The sequence below is a fragment of the Petaurus breviceps genome, unplaced genomic scaffold (genome assembly GCF_028583685.1).
Source record: "Petaurus breviceps papuanus isolate PSGF00001 unplaced genomic scaffold, PetGlider_PUasm1.0 151, whole genome shotgun sequence".
Classification (NCBI taxonomy): Eukaryota; Metazoa; Chordata; class Mammalia; order Diprotodontia; family Petauridae; genus Petaurus; species Petaurus breviceps.
The window spans coordinates 15,397,966-15,420,049 of NW_027185712.1; the positions used below are offsets into that span (position 1 = coordinate 15,397,966).

The 22,084-nt window shown below is 38.3% G+C and overlaps 1 protein-coding gene across 7 annotated transcripts in view; it reads right to left on the minus strand.

Moving 5' to 3' along the window:
- Positions 1 to 22,084, minus strand: part of FHOD3 (formin homology 2 domain containing 3) — a 749,832-nt gene that overhangs the window by 628,592 nt on the left and 99,156 nt on the right. For all 7 annotated transcript variants that reach the window (XM_069075779.1, XM_069075767.1, XM_069075758.1 and 4 more), the window contains exon 2: positions 18,517 to 18,623. In XM_069075779.1, coding sequence (XP_068931880.1) covers positions 18,517 to 18,623 — 107 coding nt within the window. The remainder of the gene's footprint in view (positions 1 to 18,516; positions 18,624 to 22,084) is intronic.

Sequence of the window (22,084 nt, forward strand, 5' to 3'; positions counted from 1 at the left end):
AAGGAAGGAAGGAAGGAAGGAAGGAAGGAAGGAAGGAAGGAAGGAAGGAAGGAAGGAAGGAAGGAAGGAAGATGGGAGGGATATGGGGGAGAAAGTACAGAGAGAGCAGAGGCAGGGAGAGGGCGGATGTTTCCTGCCTTCAAGGTGATTATATTCTATTGGGGAGGAGGTTTGATACAACATGCACATAGCTAAGTAAACATACAATCTGAGTAGGTGGGAGAAAACACTAAACTACTAAGTATCCAGACTTATGATGCAAGAAAACTTCTAGGCTTGTTTTAATAGCTACACTTCTCTCTATTAAAGAGTATCTCCCATTTTACAGGAAAATCTTCACCTATTAAGGTCAGTAAGCAATTGGTCTATACCATACTCTAATCACAGGCCCAGAATGAGGATCAAAAAATGTGCAATTGATTTGAATCAACATTTTTAAACAAGGACAAAAAAAACCCACCTCCTTCTGTTCTAGCTGACAAAGAACCTTTCTCCACAAAAGCTAAACTTGTTAATAAGCTTAAAACAAATGAAAATGCTTCTGCAGCTGTGACAGCAACACCTGCACTTCACTGCCATTTGAGACATATTTTTGCAATTCCTGATGCACTAACTGGTTGTGTGACCTTGGGCAAGTTATTTAACTTCCTTCAGGCTTTATTTTCCCAATCTATAAAGTAAAGGGACTGGGCTGGATGACCTCTGGGGTCTTTCCAGCTCAGTGCAGGACAACAGACTCGCAGTAAGAAGTCTGTTGTTGTTCAGTCGTGTCCAATTCTTTGTAACCCCATTTGGGGTTTTCTTGGCAGAGATACTGGCGTAGTTTGCCCTTTCCTTCTGCAGTTCATTTTATAGATGAAGAAACTGAGGCAAACAGGGTTAAGTGACTTGCCCAGGGTCACAGGGCTAATAAGTGTCTGAGGATTTGATCTCATGAAGAAGAGTCCTCCTGATTCAAAGCCCAACTCCCCGAGTAGAAAGTAAAAGCAAGAAGACATAAATTCCTATCCTCTTTGACACTTACTAGCTGAGCAGATCACTTTGTCTTTTACAGTCTCTGTTTATCTATAAAAGAGCATTAATAATAATAAATGGGCATTTTAATTAGGAGGTAATTAACCCTTATGGCCTTTCTTCAATTGAAGGCTTTAACTGAAACCTTAATTGCAACAAGCCCTCTCTGCTCTCTACATGTAACAATCCGGTTCCTCTTTGCCACTTTGTACAAGTGAGAAACTAGTTTTGTTTTCTGTGAAACTTGGATAAAGGCTTAAAAAATATTACAGACCTACTGCACCATTAGCATGACTCCCCAGTGATGATCTTTTCCCAACTATAAAGGATGCCTCCCACAGATACTGGCTGCTCCACAGACCAGTAACCCAAATCCACACATAAGCGGTTCATTTACTAGTAGTGCATACAGGCATTTAACTTCTTCCATACCTGTTTCTAATATTTAAAGGCGCTATGAGCCTTTTCTAAAACATAACCCCATAGAACACATTCACACAGAACAGACGTATGAAGTAATTTCTTCATGCCCACTCGCTTTGCCATCTCCTGTCATGTATCAAATACTGCATAATTTTAATGCAGCTTCACCCCACCATGGTTGATATTCTCATCTAATGTTTTACTGACACTTGAGGCTAATGAAGTGATTTTAAACAGGCATAAGACATTACCTCATCTGTTTCATGAACAAAGGGTTAATGCTCTTTAAAGCTCCTGAACATAATGAATTTTCTCCCCAAAGATGCAAAATAAAAATCAATAAAGGGGAAAGATTGTCAATGTGCCATAAAAGAAAGAGGCGGGATTCCAAAGGACCCTCAGACCAGTCACTACGCCCCATGAGCCTCAGTGTTCTCACTGCTGTGATGTCATTGGTCTATATTATTTCTCAGGGCCCTTGCTGATCTCAATCAATTATTTTAATATGTGTCCAATAATAATGATCATCCCCAAAGTTTACCTAGTAGAATCTCTACCAGAAGGCTCTCTAGCTGCAGTTACCACTCTTTGGCTAATTTTCTGGCACTCCCAATGGGAACTCCCAGAAGAAATAATTCCTCTACCAAAGCAGTTTAGCACTTTCTCTGAAATTTACTATCTTAGAGAGTTGCTGCAGGTGCTGAGAGTTTATGGTTAGCCCAGGCTCACACAGCCAATGGGTCAGAGATGAGACCTGAACCCATGTCTTACTGGTTCCAAGGCCAGGTTTATTCACTATATCCAGCTGCCTCTCGTTATTTCAATCTGTAGAAAAATACTCATCCTACTCAGAAAAGAGGCAGGAGAGCATAAGAGCAGAATATGTTATACAGATTGTCAGATTCAGGAATCACAGTGTCAATTGATTTTACTAAACTATTTGTCTTGATTAGAAGAAAAGGTTCAAATGAGGAGTGGAAGAATAGGAATTATGGAGGAAGCATCAGACCTGGAGGTAGAAGATGTAGTTTCAAATCCTGCCTCAGGCTCTTGCTACCTATGTGACCCTGGGCAAGTCACTTAACCTCTCTGTGCCCCAGTTTCCTCAAATGTAAAATGAAGAGAGTTCCATACAGCTTTAAATCTATGATCAGACTGATCAGATATATCATATGACTATAATACAGGGTGTTCCAAAAGTCTTAGTGCAGATTTAAATCATTAAAACCTCTCACTAAGACTTTTGGAACACCTTGTACAGCAATGAAAGACATCGATAAAACTCTTTTTAATTAATCTAACCAACCATATACAATCAGTCATTTGTAGTCATTTGATATCAATCATAATATGTGAGTCTTCATTGTAGGGTATAATACATAGCTGTGGGCCCCTAACACTCATAGTCCTAAAGATATTAGAAATGATCACCCAGAATAGACAATAGTTCTATAAAAGATCTGGAAGTTTTTAGTAAAATACAAGCTAAAAATGATTCAACAGCATGACACAGCAGCTATAAAGACACTAGCATGATCTTACATACATTAAGAGCATTTGAGTACCCGGAATGAGAGAGGGAAAAGTTTGGTTGTTTTCTCTCCTTGTCAGAGCTCTGTGTTCAGTTCTGAGCACCACATTTCTGAAAGAACAATGGAAGGCTGGACATAGGCTGGATAAAAGAGGCAACCAGAATGCTCAGTCAATAAGCATTTATTAAGGGCTTTCTCTGGGCAAGGCATTGTGCAAAGCACTGGGTATATGAAGAAAGGGGAGGAAATGGTATCTGTCTTTGGAGAGATCACACTTTTTTTTTTTTTTTGCAGGGGGAAGGGTAGGGCAATTGGGGTTATGTGACTTGCCCAAGGTCACATGGCTAGTAAGTGTTAAGTGTCTGAGGCCAGATTTGAACTCAGGTCCTGCTGACTCCAGGGCTGATGCTCTATTCACTGTGCCACCTATCTGCCCCAAGAGATCACATTCTAATGGGGAGAAGACGACATGTAAATAACTGCATGCAAAAAAAAAAAAAAAAAGACATATACAGACAAGGTGGGAGGTACTCTGAAAAGGGAAGGCACTAGCAGCTGGGGGTTACAAGAACAGGCCTCCTGCAGGACAGAGATTTGAGGCAAGTCTTGAAGGAGCTAGGGTGATAGGGTAGGGCATTCCAGGCATGGATGTCAGTCAGTGCAAAGGCGAAGTGATAGGAGGCAGTGCTGTGTGTGAAGAACTGCAATTAGGCGAGAGTTGTGAACTGCAGAGTGCATGCAGCGTGTAAAGTAGAAAACAAGAAAGGTACAAATGGGTCAAGGTATAAAGAGTTTTAAATGCCAGAGGATGGTGGAAAGCCTCAAGATCATTCCAAACGAGAATGAGTAGAAGAAAGTGGCGGTGTTTATGTTAGAGAAGAAAGGATCTAGAGGGAACTCAAGAGTCGTCTCAGTATTTGAAGGAGGTCATGACTTAGATTGTTTAGCCTGGCTCCAAAGAGCAGATCTAGAAATAATGGGGGGAAAGGTGCAAGAAGACAGTCTTAATGTTAAGAAAAATTCCCCGATAATTAGAACTATCCAAAATCTTTTGCTAAAGGTCTTTGTGAAAAAGTCAAGTAACCATTTATTATGAATATTGTAAAGAGGATTCTTGTTCAAGTGTGGGCTAGACTGGAATAGTCTCTGAGGCCTCCTCCAATGCTCTTATTCTGCGTTATCAGAGGACTGACAAATTGTAAGGGGAGTTAATAAAGTTGTATTTCTCCAAAATTTCAAAAATAAGGAGCTATTTCCACAATAAACTGGATTCAAACACCAAAAAATGTATCAGTAAAACTAGCTATATTCTATATCATTAAAATTTGGGAAGAAGTTACCCCAAAAGTCAAGAGATCTTTGTGATAAAATGGCATCAACTGCAGTGGAGTATACAGTGTGAAAAGTCCTGGGTATGGAATTAAAAGATCTGGGTTTGAGTCGCAACTCAAAGGGTCAAGAGTCATTCACTAACTCAGTGAGTCACCAAGCCAATCAACATTACTGCGCCTCCCTCTAACCACCAGATTCACAAGATTGCTCTGGGGACCAGAAGAAACACTTTGCATGAAGCTACTCTTCAACCAAAATGTAATATATAAATATGAGTTCTTACTATTATTAAAGTCAAAAGAGAAACAGAACTGCCTGATACCCACCTAAAGCAACTTAGCCAAGAATACAGAGAGGAACTAAAACTATGTCATATTTGTGATTGGGATAAAGCATGTTTGATGAGACTGAAGATTTTGCAATGCTTACTTAGGACATTACGATTAAAATTTTTTCACAAGTTTATGAAAAAGGGAAAATTGGTTGAAAATAAATGCAAATGACCTAAAATAACTATTAAAGTGAACCCATGGATTGTGGGTATATTTGACTAACAGCTATAACAGCTATAACTCAACAACAGACAGTGTCACTAAAAATTAGATAAAGCTACGAGGTCTCAAATATATTTTTAAATGATTAAATGTGAACTTAAGAAGACTGTAGAAAATAAGCTGTATGATACGCTGGAATAGACTTAGAATGATAGTCAATCATAGCAAAGATCAGAAATTCTGCTATGTCACAAAAGTATAATATAATTAAACAGTGATATATCTGTCACACTTGGACATATTGCCAAAAAATAAACAAAAAATCATGGAACGTTGGCAGAGGAACAAAAACAAATGTGGAAACCAAAAAATATCAAAGTAAAGTCAGTTATTTTGGTTACTGGAATGGTTTCACACACATTTGTTGGCCATATCACAGACATGAGGATCTCACATATTTTGGTGGAGTGAGGGATATTTGGAGATTTCCTTCATAGAAGATGCATGCTAAACATTTTAAGGCAATGATTCATTTTAATGTTTTTTGGATTAATTTTGTTCCATAAAGAAATCACAATACTATTTTCAAACTTAAATTTTGTTTAATCATGTTTCTAAAGATCCACAGGTGAAGGAAGTTAGAAACTTTTAGAAGTCTCTGGCTATAAGTTTCAAAGGCCAGGTTGTAAAATGGTGATGACACTTTGCATAAATGTATCTATAAAGGGACTGAGTCCCGGGATATCTGCAAGTAAAGGTTAGTTATTGCTGGCCATTTGACAGAGTATGCTGGGCTTTGAGGAAAGAACTCTGCAAGCCCTGAAATGCCTTTGTTTGAGCAAATAGCTATGTTATCGGTATTAAAGGCAATCTTCTAAGTGAGAGCAAATCAAAGGTTTTCCCAAAGAATAAAATATAGCAGCTCTTTTTGTTGTGGCAAAGAATTGGAAATTAAGGGGGTGTCCATCAATTGGGGAATGGCTGAACAAGTTGTGGTATATGCATGTTATGGAATATTATTGCACTATAAGAAACGGGGAGCAGGCAGTCTTCATATTTACCTGGAGAGGCTTAAAAGAACTGATGCTGAGTGAGAAGAGTAGAACCAGGAGGAATTTGTACACAATTACGGACACAACATATGTGTGATGACCAACTTTGATAGACTGGACTCTTCTCAACAATGCAGGGATATAAGTCAATCCCAAAAGACGCATGATGGAGAGAAAAACGTGCATCCAGAGAAAGAACTAGAAAGAACTAAATTTATATCCAGGTGGAAGCAAAATACCTGATCTTTTTTGTTCTCTTATTTGATTTTATGTCCTCTATACCATTTTTCATCCCAGCTGGTACAATCCATCCTTATAACCTGACCATTGTATAATGTGAAAGTATCTACAGATCCTATACTTGATTATAAGACGCCATGGGGGGGGAGGGGAGGGAGGGGGACAAAATGTGAAATTCAAGGAATTGTGGAATTGAATCCTGTAAATTAAAAGGAAACAAACAAATTAATAAATTAAAGAATTTTTAAAAAAGAAAGTCAAATTTAACCAATTCTAGATTTTAACCACCACTCTATTTGGAGAAAGGAAAAAGAGACTTCTGTAGGCAACAAAATACTGGGCTAGACAGAAAAAAAATTTAGCCTATGTTCCTAAAGCAGTTGAGTTTGCTGACAAGAAGTTACCTGTTTCCTTTTTCTTTTTATTCAGTTCTAACTAGTATATCATATGTATCATGACATGTTTAATGTAAAAATTAGGAATTAATCAATATATGAATGGCATTATTTTGAAATTTTTATTTTTTTCTAGAAAAAAAGGAATAATTGGATTAACTCACAGACTCACCACCCTCACAACAGAACAGGATGGGGTTGCTCCTCATTTAGACTGTCTTTTTTCACTTGTTTCCTTTTTTCTGCATTGACCTTCATGTTATTTCAGGGTTGAAAATAAATAAGAGCTCCAAATCCAAAAGATTCTTCCTATCTAAACCTTGACAACTAAAGTATTAAACAAAACTTGAAAATATTCACATATTTTAAATATGTTCCCGATTATGCTATCAATGGAAATATTCTGAACATGTGTGAGTCTCCTACAGTTAAATCAAGAGGAAAAAACAGACATGAGTTCAAATGTACTTGGACAGCTTTTTAAAGAGACTTTGAATAGTCCATCTAAAGCATCCCCCCCCAAAACTAGCCTTGAGTTTTTGGAAGGGAAGCAAGTTTTTGTTAGTTGGGTATCTAATCACAATTTGTTATCACTAACATTTGGTTTCAGAAATGTAAAATTTATAATACATAATAAAATTACATTTTTATGCTCTGATATATATATGCTTCATGATAAAGTCCCACCATATTATCATAGAATTTAGAATCCTATAATTTTAAAACTAGAAGAAAACTTAGAAAATAATATCTGACGGTTATCTATTATCATTTTACAAATAAAGAAACAACCCCAGAAGATCATAGGATTTCAAGTTTACTGTTGCAGGGGTCCTTAGAAATCAGCTACTTCAACTTCATCATTTTACAGATAGGGAAACTGAGGCATGTAGAGGCTTAAGTGACTTGCAGAAGATCTACCCTGCAGAAGGTAGAAGTGGAAGAGGCACTTCTGAATTTAAAGCTAATTACTCTCTGGTGAAACTGGCCATTAACAGCAGAAGTCAGGCTGCTTCCTTCTAATCTTATTGTTCCACACTTTACAGATGTTGCTAATTTCTGCAAGCCTAGGAATAAATTAACATATTTTACTCTACTTTAACTAATATAAATAATTACTTTGTCCTTCATGTTTGAAGGTCTTTTCCCTCTACCCTTCATTAATCAAATAGATGTGGCTTGAATGATCATTCAAAACAATGAGCGAGTTAATTTTTACCCTCTACATTATAGTCATAACTAGGTTAAAGACAAGAAACAAGGAGACACAAAATCCCTCACTATACAAAATCCATATAAAACATTGCATGGAAAATATTACCATTTTTATATGGCCTGTTGTACTTAATTATTTTTTATTTTAAAATGTTCACTGTCATTTTGTCACATAAAAAAAATATTCTACAAAAAACTTAATAGGTTAGGAGCTGTAGGCCAGTAAATATGATTTGCCTCATGAGGGCTATTTCTAATTAAGGAGAAATTATTCTTTAACTCAATGAGTTCTTGAGTAGTATTGACCTTCCTAACAACAAGTAACTAAAAGTGGTGATGGGAGGGGCCACCAGGGCAACTGTCTCTGGGAATATAACAATTCATTTTCACAAAAACAAGGCATTGTGCTAGCCTAGGGATACAGGCAGACAACAAGCATTTATAAACACACAGACACAAAGTCCCTGTGTTCAGGCAGCTTACTTACTTTGCTGGGCACATGGGGAACACATGGTAAGTGTTAACACAACACGTATATGTAAAATAATTTCTAGAAGAAATTAATAAGGTGAGAAAGGGTATATCCTAGAAGGACAGGAATTGGCACTTGAACAGTGAGTTAAAGGATGCTAGGGACTGGGACAGAGGATAGAGTGCTGGGATTGAAGTCGGGAAGACTCATCTTCCTGAGTTCTAATCTGGCCTCATACACTTACTGTGTCACTTATGTGACCCTGGCCAAGTCACTTAACCTTGTTTACCTCAGTTTCCTCATCTGTAAAATAAGTTGGAGAAAGAAATGGCAAATCATTCCAGGATCTTTGCCAAGAAAACCCCAAATGGGGTCACAAAGACTTGGACATAACTAAACCACAACAGGGATTTTAAGATTCAGAGGAGAGGAGCGGGGGTCCATTGCAGATTTGTAGTACCACTTTTGGTAGAATGTCATGGGAAGGGCACAGCTAATAGGTTAGTTTGACTGGGACAGAGAGTATGCAAAAGGTAGTACTATGAAATAAGACTGGAAAGATATGTGGGAACTGAATTGTGAAGGGTTTAAAATACCAGGCTGAAGATTTTGTATTTTATTCTAATGCTCACATGGAGCTACTGACAATTACTGAGGGAGAGTATCACATAGTCAAATCTGTGCTTTAGAGGGATCGATGTGACAGCTAATGAGGGAGAAGGAAAAAAATGTCATCGACAGCCCCAGGCAATTTGCCCTTATGTTTCTAGGGCCTAAGGGAAGTAAAAAGGAGAATAACTGAGCTGGTCTCCTAGCCCTTAGATAAGGATTCTATAGTTTACTAGTTAAGGGATGCTGAATACCACTCCAGGGGTATTAAGAGAAAAATTAAATGAACGATACTCTGGTTACCATGCTATTAGAATCACTCAATCAACAAGCACCATCAATTAATTAATTAACAAATAAATTAATTGATCAATTAAGCACCATGAGGCAGGCCCTGTAAGCAGCCCTGATGATTCAAAGACAAATATGATGAGACATTCCCCACCCTCAAGGAGTTTACATTCTACTGGACAGACAACTTGTATGTTTAAAAGCAAATAAACAATATCTAGAAGATAAACAGTAAGTAGTTTGCAAAGTAAAGGCTCTGACAACTGAGAGAATCAGGAAGGGCTTCATATAGAAAGAAACACTTACACTGAGTCCCAAAGCAATTGAGATATTCCAAGAGTGAGCAGTTGAAGACAAAGCACATTCCAGCCATGCAGGACAGGGAGAGTGATGGAATAAAAGCAAGGGGTCCAGTATTATAAATGCACAGCAGCAGATAGGCCAAAATGGCAGGACTACAGAGTGCCTGGAGACTGCAAAGTGTAAGAAGGTGAGAAAGGTAAGAAGGGGTCAGGTTATGAAGAGATTTAAATGCCAAACAGAGGGGTTTGTATTTGATCCTAGAGGTAACAGGGAGACATTGGAGTTTACTAAAAAGGTTACATGGTCCAACCTGCACTTTAGGAAAATCACTTTGGCAGTTCTCTGGGGAATGGATTGGAGTAGGGAGGAGCTTTAGGGAGGGGACACCAACTAGGAGACTTACAATTGTCCAGAAGAGAGATGATGAGTACCTGAACCAGAGTGGTGCTTGTACAAACGGAGAGAAGGGGGTATATGAGAGAAATGATTTGTAGACAGAAAGAACAAGATCTGGCAGCTGAACGGACCCCCATTTGGTATCCCAAGCCCTTCATAACCTGGCCCCTCTTTTTCTTTCTTTCTTTTTTAAATTTTTATTTATTTATTTATTTTGCTTTTTGGAGGGCAATTGGGGTTGTGACTTGCCCAAGGTCACACGGCTAGTAAGTGTTAATTATCTGAGGCCGGATTTGAACTCGGGTCCTCCTGACTCCAGGACCGGAGGTCTATTCACTGCGCCACCTAGCTGCCCCCCTCTTTAGTCTTATTACACCATATACTTTCCCACAAACTCTGAGATCCTTGCACAAGACACTCCATATCCTGATGCTCTGGGCATTTTCACTGGTTTCTATCCCTGCTTAGAATGCCCTTCCTCCTCACCTCCACCTCCTGACTTCCCTGGCTTCCTTCAAGTCCCACCTAAAATCAGACCTCCTGCAGGAAGCCTTTCCCAACCCTCCTTAATTCTAGTGCCTTCCTCTGTTGATTCCTGTAAACAGCTTGTTTATACATGGTTGTTTGCATATCCCCCCCCCCCAAATCGACTGTAAGTTCCTTGAGAGTTGTTGGTTAGTCATTTTCAGTCACATCTGACTCTTCATGACCCCATTTGGGGGATTTTCTTGGCAAAGATACTGTAGTGATTTGCTAATTCCTTCTCCAGCCCATTTTACAGATGAGGAAACTGAGGCAAACAGGGTTAAGTGACTTGCCCAGGGTCACACAGCTTGTAAATGCCTGAGGCCAGATTTGAACTCAGGTCTTCCTGACTCCAGGCCCAACACTTTATCCACTGCACTAGGTGCCCTGGGTGCCACCTAGTCTCTCCAGAGTAGGGACTATCCTTTACCTTTTTTGCATCCCCAGCACTCTGTACAGCCCCTGGTACATAAAAGCCACTTAATTAATGTTTACTGACTGACTGAATAGGAGCCAGAGGAAGAGTAAAGAGTCAAGAAAGCCATCAAGGTTTTAAGCCTGAATGACTAAAAGGAGGGTGACACCCACAGAAGTGAAAGGGGAAATCAATGGGAAGAGGGTCAGGGAAGGAATCAATCACAAGGACTTCATACATTTGCTGCCTCAGGCGATACACTCAACCAAAGGTTCCATTTCTTCCTATGTAAAGTGAGGAAGCTGAATGAGATGGCCCCCCTGTCGCTCTGTAACCCTCAGGCTGAGGGCAGTGGTTAACCTATAAAGGTGAGCTGGGGGTGTCTCTCCCACCAGAGACATTAAAAAAACCATAAAACCCAAAAAACCCATTCCTGGGCAATTCTCTACACTCTGGTAGCTATACACACAATGATTTAACCTTAACCAGGGGGAATGAATCTTGTGAGAATAAGGGTTTGTTTTTTTTTTGGAGGGAGGAAGGCAAGGCAATTGGAGTTAAGTGACTTGCCCAAGGTCACACAGCTAGTTAAGTGTCAAGTGTCTGAGGCTGCATGTGAACTTAGGTCCTTCCTGACTTCAGGGCCAGTGCTCTATTCACTGCACCACCTAGCTGCCCCCGAGAATAAACTTTTAAATATAAAACTGCTCATTCTGTAAAGACAGGTTGATTCTCGAGAAAGGAGTCGGTCCAAACTTCTTTCACAAATACTGAGTTACACCGGTGCAGAGCTGAGAACAGTAGTGACCCTTAATGGGACCTGTGCACAGGACTGATACTCCAACAGGACAATGGGTCGGACACTGCTGAACCAGGAGGCTACTGGAGAATCCAAACTAACAGGAAGCAATACATTCAAGCTTGTTAGATAAACTACTCCAGGATAGTGCTCAATGGTGGTAAGAAGAAATCATAGGATTCAACTACTTCAACCTGCCCCTACCCCCATTTTACTGATAAGGATTTTAAGAGAGAGGTTAATTGACTGACTCAAATTCACAGTTATAAAATAATTATTGCAGGAATTCAAGTCCAGATCTCCAACCTACTACACAGGGGTTCTTTGACAGTCTGGTGAAGCCTACAGATTACTTCTCTGAATGGTTTTTAAATGTTTAAAATAAAATATGTAAGATTGCAAAGAAAGTCAATTACATTGAAATACATTTCTTAAAATATATTTTGAAAAGTCAAGTTCACATATCCCCAGTTTCCTCCCTACCCCAATGTACCTCCCAAACAAAAAACAACTCTTTCATCATGAACTATAAGCACACTTTTCCACAAAGGGGCATGCATTGCTAGACATGAAATATATCTTACCACCATTCCTAACAGTGCAGACATAGATGAAGATAAACAGTGCTGGCCCTTGTCAAAACTGTGAAATCAGTAAAGCTTATCTCCAACTTCCAGCTCTCCCTTTCCACTTCTCCCTTCTTCAAACTCCAAGCAGAGGTGTTCTCTAATCCCCTTCCCTTTATTAAAACCGGAAAGGATCTGATAACCATCAAAAACACTTTAAATAAAACATTTCACATCCATGTCTGTAGATCCCCTAAGGATTTGTATTTTAAAACCTTTTATCTCTAAGGCCTGTAAGCCTTTGTCTACTGTTAAAAGAATTTCAAGCTACAGTGAGGGAGATAACTTTAGAGGGAAGGGAGCAGGGAAAATTTCACTTTGCCCAGAAATCATATTAACCCCAAAGCACCTACCCTGAAGATAAATCTGATCTATTCTTTGGGAGAAGGGTGAATTAAAAGGAATGGCAAGATGTGTAGGCCAATCCTCTCCCCTTCCCCATCTCTTTACTATAAGATGAGAGGAATACCAAGTGCTTTCATTGTGTCCTCTCTCCTTTTCTAGATCACTACACTAATCTCCCTGACCTAGGTCCTGGATTTCCTCCCTCTCCCACCAACAGCAAGGCATCTGAAACTTAAACAATCCAACCCTGGAACAGAGAACATAGATTATAATAGTGGTGATGATAGTGGTGATGATAAACCATTCTGTGGTATTACACAAAATGGTCACAGGGCTGGTATTAAACCCCTGTTTAAAAACAAACAGACCTTTCATTGTGTGGAAGATGGGTTGGAGTAGGGAGAGGCTTGAGGTAGGCAGACCAAATAAAACGCTATTATTGTAGAGGTGATGAGGGCCTGAACTAGCATGAGTGGATCATGGAGGATGAAGAGGAGAGACATGAAGGCAGAAATGACAAGATCTGGTGACTGGCTGGATAAGTCAGGTGAATTGGTGTGGGAGCTGTGTGGGAAGGGGAGAGGGCATGCATGAGAAAGATGTTGAGACAGAAACAGTGATATTTAGCAACTCCTGGGATATGTTGGGTCAGTGAGAGTGAGAAGCTGAGAATGACATCAAGATTTAGAACTTGTATGACAAGATGGGTGATGGTACCCTCAGCAAAGGAAAGTTTGGAAGAGGAATGGATTTATGAGAAAAATATAGTAAGTTCGCCTTTAGAAACATTGAGCTAAATATTGAAATGCTAAATTCTGTTTTAGAAACATTGGTGTCTATGGTACGTCCAGTCTGAAATGTCCAATAGACAGTTGATGATATGAGACTAGAGTTCAATACAGAAACTAGGGCTGAATATATAGATCTGAAAGTCATCTACATAGAAATTTTTGAGCTCATGGAAGTTGCCAATTGCAAGAGAGTAGCAAGAAAAAAGGAGAGGGCCCAGGACATGGCATTAGGTTTAACCAATAGTAAAGGGACATGTTGCAGAGAAAAGTCTACCTACTGAGTCTGAGGAGTGGTTATATAGAAAGGAGAATCAAGAGAGAAGAAGCCAGTCAATCAGTAAACATTTATAAAGTACCTACTATGTGCTAAGTGCTAGGGATACAAAGAGAGGTAAAGATGATCCCCATCTTCAGGATTATCCCCTCACAATCAAAAGGAGGCAACTTCATGCAAACAACTCATGTACAAAGAAGCCACAGCCAGGATAAACTGGAGAAAAGGAACAGAGGGAAGGCACCAGAACTAAGGAAGATCAGGAAGGCTTCCCGTAGGAGGTGGGATTTTAGCTGGGATTAGAAGGAAGCCAGGAGACAGAGACAAGAAAGGCAAGCATTCCAGGCATGAGGGACTGTCAGTGAAAATGCCTGGAGTTGGGAGATGGGGGGGTCTTCTTTAATGAATGGTTTAGTAAGAAGACTGGAAAGTCGATAGTGACTGCTATGAATGTATTTGTTGTCCCTCCCAGTTTAGTTTCCTCTCTAAATCTAACAAGCAGGTTTCTATATATTTGGTTATATCACTGATAAAGTCTTCAAATGGGTAAAACTATATACAGAGCACTATGGCATGGCACTAGAGAACTTCCTCACTGACAAATTTACCTTAGTCAAACCTTTTTCAGTAGTGTTGTTCAACTGCCTGTTAATTCTACTTTATACCATCATCCCAGATACATTTCTCCATCTTGTGCTCAAGAAAATAAAATTCCAGGGGTGGCTAGGTGGTGCAGTGAATAGAGCACTGGCCCTGGAGTCAGGAGGACCTGAGTTCAAATCTGGCCTCAGACACTTAACACAAAAACTTAGCCATGTGACCTTGGGCAAGTCACTTAACCCCAACTGCCCTCCAAAAAGCAAAAAAAAAAAAGGAAAAAGAAAAGATAATTCCAAATGCCTGAATACCTCATCAATATATGATATGATGGGGACATCATCATCGACATCATCATCACCATAATCATCATAGTTGGTATTTGTACAGCATTTACTATGTTCTAAGCAATGTGCTAAGAGTGTCAGAAATATTTTCTCATTTAATCCATACACCAAATCTGAGAAGTAGTTGTTAATATTCTCCCCATTTTACAGTGAAGGAAACTAAGGCAAACAGAGGTTAAGTCACTTGTCCAAAGTCACATAGATAATAAGTGGCTGAGGCTGGATTTGAATTCCACTATGGTACAGCATGTCACCAACCTAGCTGTACTGTGATATGTAGCTGGACTTCTTCTACTAATATATTCTTAGTTATTAAATGGGCACAGCCTCGGACAAACTGAGACCTGGGAAAGACCTTAATTTAGAAAGGCCAAGGTGACCCAAAGGATCCTGGACCATCGCCAGTCATCTCGACTCTTATCTCACCACTGGACTACAAAAACTCTGGAGGGCGGAGAGACACTTTGCACAGTTTTGTCTCACTTAAATACAATTCTATTGTCAAGTCAAGACATCACTTTCATGATGTCATTGATCCTCTTCTTCCAGAATGATTAGCAACAACAATACACAGTAAACTCCATCCTGCCTTCTCCTGGATGCAACTCTTGTTTATAGGCTGCCATAAATCTCTGAATAAGACCCACTCACCCAACACCTGGAGGCCTTTTTCTAAGTGTTTTAATAATAACAATTATAGATAGACAGTATGGTTAGTGGATATAGTGCTTGACTAATCAAGTAGATCTGGATTCAAATCTTACCCCTGACACTTACACTGTGTGTGCCTCAGTCAACTAACTACCAGTGACTTATATACAGAGTCAGAGAAAGGTCTTAATCTTCAGTAGAAGTTCCCACAATGGCAGGAAATCACAAATCCTTTTCATATTCTTATATTTTTTAAAAAAGGAATGTTATCTGACATTTAAATAACACCCTATTATTATTTTTAAAAATGTTACATTCACTATCTAATTAGATTCTCACAGAACTTTGTAAGAGAAATATTTGGACTTGTGGTTTCAGTGCTATGGGAATCCTGAACAAGGAAACTTGCTCAATTAATACAGTCATCACTTGCTCTATGATTTATAGTCTTAGAGTTGCCTGTGTGATGAGTCTGAGATCAAAAGCCAGTGTGTGTCAGAGAAAGGACTTAAAACCAAGTCTCACTAACTCAAAGACTGGTTCATTATCCATCCGCTAGAATAAGGAAAATAGAAATGGGATTATTATTCCCATTTAACATATAGAAGATGAATAGATCACTAGCCCTGGAGTCAGGATGACCTGAGTTCAAATCCGGCCCCAGACACTTAACACTTACTAGCCATGTGACCTTGAGCAAGTCACTTAACCCCAACTGCCCTGCCTTCCCCCCTCCAAAAAAAAAAAAAGAAAAGAAAAACATATAGAAGAAACAGAAACTTGGATACGTTAAGTTTAAGCATCATATTGTGAGCTCCTAGAGGGCAGAGATTGTCTTTTGCCATTCTTTCTATCTCCAACGCTCAGTACAGTGCCTGGCTCATAGTAGGTGCTTAATAAATGTTTGTAGACTGACTGATTCACTGACATGGCCAGTTTAGGGAATGAATCCATGTTTTTCAACTGTAAATGCAACGTTCTTTCCAATACATTGGTTACCTGAAATCAAAACATGTCTCTGGTATGGCCTTGATCTAGAGACTCTATCAAAAGGAAATCAGATTAGTTTAGTATGGCTTATTATTATTAGTTATCTTAATAATCAAAGGACTTTAAAAAGTTCAAAGTACATTTTTAAGAGTCATCTCATTTGATCTCAACAGCAGCTCTGTGAAGTAGGAAAATGCAAATATGAATCAGAATTTCAGAGTTAGAAGTGAGATGACTGAGGTAGTTTCCTGCCCCAGTTTCTGGACTGTCCCCTCAGCTCTCAGGGATCAATCTACAACAGAGATTGTGATGTGTGATGGCTACTAACAGGAGCAATTGAGAACACCCCGGCCGAGGTGGGAAGGGCAGCAGCAGAGACACAAGAGAAGAGGGAGCCCTCAGTGCCATGGAGGGAATGAGGAAAGGAGAAAAGAGCGCCAGGCTTGATTACTGGGAGTCATTAGTGACCTCTCTCTCCCCCAAAAGTACTAGTTACAACAGAGCTGGCCTATTGAGAGTCTCTCCTCTCACCTTCTTTCATTATAATGTCATCTGTTTTCTACATATTTTATCCTATCTGCCAGAGAAGTGAATTTTATGCTACAAAATTTGCTGCACAGTCTATAAATTTTTACCTTCACTGCTTTCTTTGTATGAAAACTGTTAGACAGCTGATTTTTTTTAATAACAGCCCACATTTAAGTAGCTCTTGAAGATTTTCATAGTGCTATTAAATCACTTCTAATCTCATCATCGAGCTGCTAATTCAAGCCTTGACTGACCCCATCTCCCTCAGCTGCCTCTTCTCTCTGATGAGAGGGTAGAGGGCCAAACTCCTCCCAATGCCTTCCTTTATAGAGGGTAGAAACTGGACTTTTTGGCTCACTCCACTCTGCATCTGTTGTTCCACCTTGTCTCAACTCCATGGAACAAGATGCCCCCTCGCTGGTTATCCCATGGTCTTCCTCCCCCTCTTCCCTCCCTTTCCTGCCTCCTTTTGGGTGTCTCCCTCTATTAGATTGTAAGATTCTTAAGGACAGAGACTCTCTTTATTATTGTGTCCCTGACACTTAGGACTGCACCTGGCACTTAGTAGGTGTTTAATAAATATGTATTGAAATGGTACCTAGGACCAGGAGGAAGCGTAAAGACTCACAATGCCAGGCAGGAGATGTTCTTCTCAACAAAACAAACACAAAGATGAGATCCCCGGGGACTCCAAGTTATATCTCGTCAAGCAGCTTCCCAGTAAAGCTACAGGGAAGCCCCACTCAAGAACCAACAACATCTTAAGTTTGGAACAATATTTCACAGTCACTCCTGGCATATCCACTTCAGGATAAGAAAGATGGTTCATTTAAAGAGAGGCTGTAGGTATAATTCATAGCCCCTGTGCTGAAATACAAAACTATCAGGACAGTCTTTCATAAAAAAATACCCAATAAAATATTTTTGAATGAATTAAAAGGTCCAGTGAATAGAGGGCCAGGTCTGAAGTCAGAAAGACCTGAGTTCAAATCTAGTCTCAGATACTTCCTAGTTGTATTACATTCTGCAAGTCACTTAAACTCCTCAGTTTTCTCATCTATAAAATGGGAATAATAACATCTACCTCCCTGGGCTGCCACAATGATCAAATGAAATAATAATTAAAGCACTTAGCATAGCAACTAGCATACATAGTAAGCAATATAGTAAGTAATGTTAGCTATTATTAGTATTACTGTTAAATATTAGCACTAATTATTAGTGGTATTATCATTATTACTCGAATATTATAATAAGTAATAGTACTAAAAGATACAAATCAAGTAAGAACATAATTTCAATGTAAAACATCAGGTTCTATTTATTTATTGGTTAAAAATCTGCTTTTTGGGGGCAGTTAGGAAGCACAGTGAATAGAGCACCAGCCCTGGAGTCAGGAGGACCTTAGTTTAAATCTGACCTCAGACATTTAATACATACTAGCCAGGTGACCTTGGGCAAGTCACTTAACCCCAATTGCCCTGATTTCCCCCCTCCAAAAAGAAAAAAAATCTGCTTTTTGAAAATGAAAATTAAAAATTCTTCACATTTGTTGAAACCATAATTGAAATCCAAAATCTTTCCAGAGTAGCCAATAGTCAATTAAACCACAACTCCTTGCCATGCACCAGAAAGAGAAACTGATCCCAAAACCACTCCCAATTAAGCCATGGAGGTTGCTCATCTTTTATGTTTATTCTTCTCTTCGGTAATCAGCAGAGATGAAACAAATAAAACTAGGGCCTCTGAGGTTTCTTTTCACCATTTCAATGCATTATGTTTAAAAATCATTTTCATAAATGTAATCCACATTCTTTGATATCATGTCATTTTATCAAATCTACCGAGAACCATGCTTACCCAGCATCCTCCTGGAAGCCCTCCAGCTCATCTCTTTGCTCAGCTAAAGTTGATTCCAAATCCAAATATGTGCCATTGTGAGAGAGCTGCAGCGTGCAGTCATCAAGCTAGAAAAGAAGACAAAACAGGAGACTTATGGATTGATACAATCTGCTATGGAAAAGAAGAAGAAAACTCAGCAACTTTGTCTTTTTAAAAATTTCATTAAATTCCATTTAAATATTTTCAAAGTTATATTCTGGTTAAAACTTGGATTAAAATCAAACTCCTTGGATTAAAACCAAAACCTCTACTACTAAAACATGTCAAATAAAAAATGCTCTAGAATAATAGTATTGGACATTATATAATTAAGGTTTGCAAAGTACTCTACAAACACTATCTCATATGCAACTTAGAATGACAAATGAAGGGTTTGGTTTGTTTGTTTTTTCACTTCAGCAAGCCATTAGCGTTCTCTTGAAATAAAGCTAATGCTTATAGAAAAAAAGTTTGTAAGGGCTTTTGGTACCAAGCTGCCCTGAATCTCCAAAATACTTGACTTAGGTCAAGCAACAGATATGATAAAAGCGCTTTTTACCTCATGCATATTCAATGTAAATAGTAAGTGTCTTATTTAAAGCTGAGCAAGTAAACAGCCAATTCAGAACTCAAATCTATGGATTTATCTTCTGACTAGTAAAATTTCTACTTTGCCATTAGGTGTATTAGGTGTATGAAAGACACAATGAGATATAAAACAGTCCTTGCCCTCAAGAAATTTATAATCTAATTGAGAAAGCTGATGTATCCATCTAAAAAAGGTAGTAAATTATAAGAACCAAATGAGTTGGTATAGACAAAATATACACAAAACAAAACTGCAATATCCACAGTTGTATTATTAAACAAATAACATTTTAGAATAATGGAAAAGGAGTTTTATTACAGTCTCTGATTCTATTTTTCACTACCATTTTCAATACAGCTTGATCAAGAAAGTCTTTCTTGAGTAATTTCTTTGTACCCTGCATACCATACTATTCAGTTTTAGCATAATTGTGGAAACAACAATTATTTCTGAAAGCAATGGAAATTAATAGAACTTGGTCAAAAAAGAACAAGACAGATCAGGTCCTCTGAAGGAAGAGAGGTAGTTAGTGTTTCCTGTATGAATCCTTTCCTGAGTCTCCCCACCCAATTGCTAATGCTTTCTCTTACTTTAAAATACTCTGTAGTATTTACCTATCTATATGTTATATGTCCTGGACACTAAGTAGAATGTAGTCTTCTTGAGGGTAGAGACTTTCATTTCTGTTAGCACCTACCACAGTTCTTGCACATCCCGACTGCATTTAAAAAATGTGTGCTGAATTGTTATATTTTTGTTGAGGAAGTGATCATGGCAATATGCAACAATGAACTGAATGTTAGACAACACATAGGCAGCATAACAGAGCTCAGGAAATCTGAAGAGGTAGATGTTCCAACATGTGTGGGAAGCAACATGTCAGAGAAGTTTGGCTTCAGGCAATTATGTAAAAACTGAGGTAGGAAGACTATGTCAGGAGATCTGGCAAGGATACTCAGGAAGAATAAGGGGAACGAAAGAAGAATCTAGCCTCATACAAGTTGGAATAGCAGGCAAGGACACATGGCAGAGACTAAAACAAAGACCAGTTATTAGAACTGGGATAAAAATAACTTGGTCACAAGGAACAAAGCAAGGGACTAAGCTACTGCAACTAGATATAAAGGCAAAGAAAAACCAGCAACAAGTTAGGCAATCATGAGCCACCAAATTATAAAATGAAGGGTCTTTCTGTCTTCCTTGGCTGGGAGCAGAGTTGATCAATGTAACCCGACAATTAAGGATTAAGTGACCATAACAGTGGTGATGGGAGGGATTCAGTGATAATAAACCAGTCAGTACAAGTCCCAACTTTAAAATAAACATCAGTCTTCTTAAATCATAATAAATCATTGCATTGATCAAAGTTCTTAAGATTTTCAAAGTTATTTAATTTTATATTATTTTAGTTATTATGTAAATTGTCCTACCAGCACTTCACTCTGCATCAATTTATGTAAATCTTCTCAGATTTCTCTAAATCTATGCTTTCATCAATTTTTTATGATACAATTCTATTCCATTATGCTCATTGCAACTTACTTTGGGTCTAGAGTGTTATGATTAAACCTAATTTATTAGCCATTCTAGTTTTAAATTGTTTCCAGAAGTGCCATTTTAGGAATTATTAACTGTTAGATAAACTGATCTCAGCACTTCAGGCAACTGTTTATGAGACAGACAATATGCTATAAGAGAAAGAGGAACAGCGGGTATGAGGAACAGCAGATAAAGTACCAGCCTTGGAGTCAGGAGGACCTGGGTTCAAATCCAACCTCAGACACTTGACACTTACTACGTATGTGTCTCTGGAAAAGTCACTTAACCCCAATCACCTTGCAAAAAAAAAAAGAACACACATGTGATTTAGAGTTGAGGATGTGGGTTCTAATCTTGGTTCTGCTACTTAACATCTATATGACCTCAGACAGTGGAGGTAGCATCTTTCAATTGACTGTTCAGTCTTTAATTCTGAAATTGGTCAAAGCCCCACTTTGATGCCGACTTAATACTTGTGTTACATTAGGATAAATAATTCAACCTCCCTGGGTCTCAGTTTTCTCAGCTGTAAAATGAAGGGATTAGATTAGATGATCTTTGAAGTTCCTTTTAGCTCTATATCTGTAAGCCTTTAAGTTCCATGTTCTTTGGGGGAAAGGGCCTGGCATCAAAAGAAAAAAGTAACAAAAACACCAATCTCAAAAAAAAGTCAGAAAGGTCATTAAAATAATTATAGTTATCCCAGAAAAAGCTACCAGAACTAGATGGATTCAAAAGTGAATTCTTACAAATCTTCAAAGTGTAAGTAATCCCCCTTCTATTAAATAGACTTTCTACATACAGAAAAAAAGTTGAGGCAAGTGTGATTTTCTAACAAAAACCTGGAAAAAATAAAGCTAAAAAAAGTATGCATCAGTATTACTATTGAATATTTAAAATAAAATAATTTTTGAAATTAAAATAAAATATTTAAAATTAAATTAAAATTAAAAAGAATATAGTAACAAAAATATACCATGATAAAACAGGATTTACACATAGTAAGCAAAAACAGCTTGATATTAAAATATAATAAAAATCAAATGAAAAATATATTTTAAATTATGTGGTTATGCTGATAGACAAGTAAAAGGCATTTAATAGACTATAGCACCCATTCATGTTAAAAAATCTTTTTTTTTAAATCATTTTTAAAGTCAAATCAAGTCCACAAACATTTATTAAGCAACTACTATGTGGCAGGCAGTGCTTAGCACTGGGGAGAGAAAGAAAGAAAGAGAGAAAAAGAAAGAAAGAAAGAAAGAAAGAAAGAAAGAAAGAAAGAAAGAAAGAAAGAAAGAAAGAAAGAAAGAAAGAAAGAAAGAAAGAAAGAAAGAAAGAAAGAGAGAGAGAGAGAGAGAGAGAGAGAGAGAGAAAGAAAGAAAGAAAGAAAGAAAGAAAGAAAGAAAGAAAGAAAGA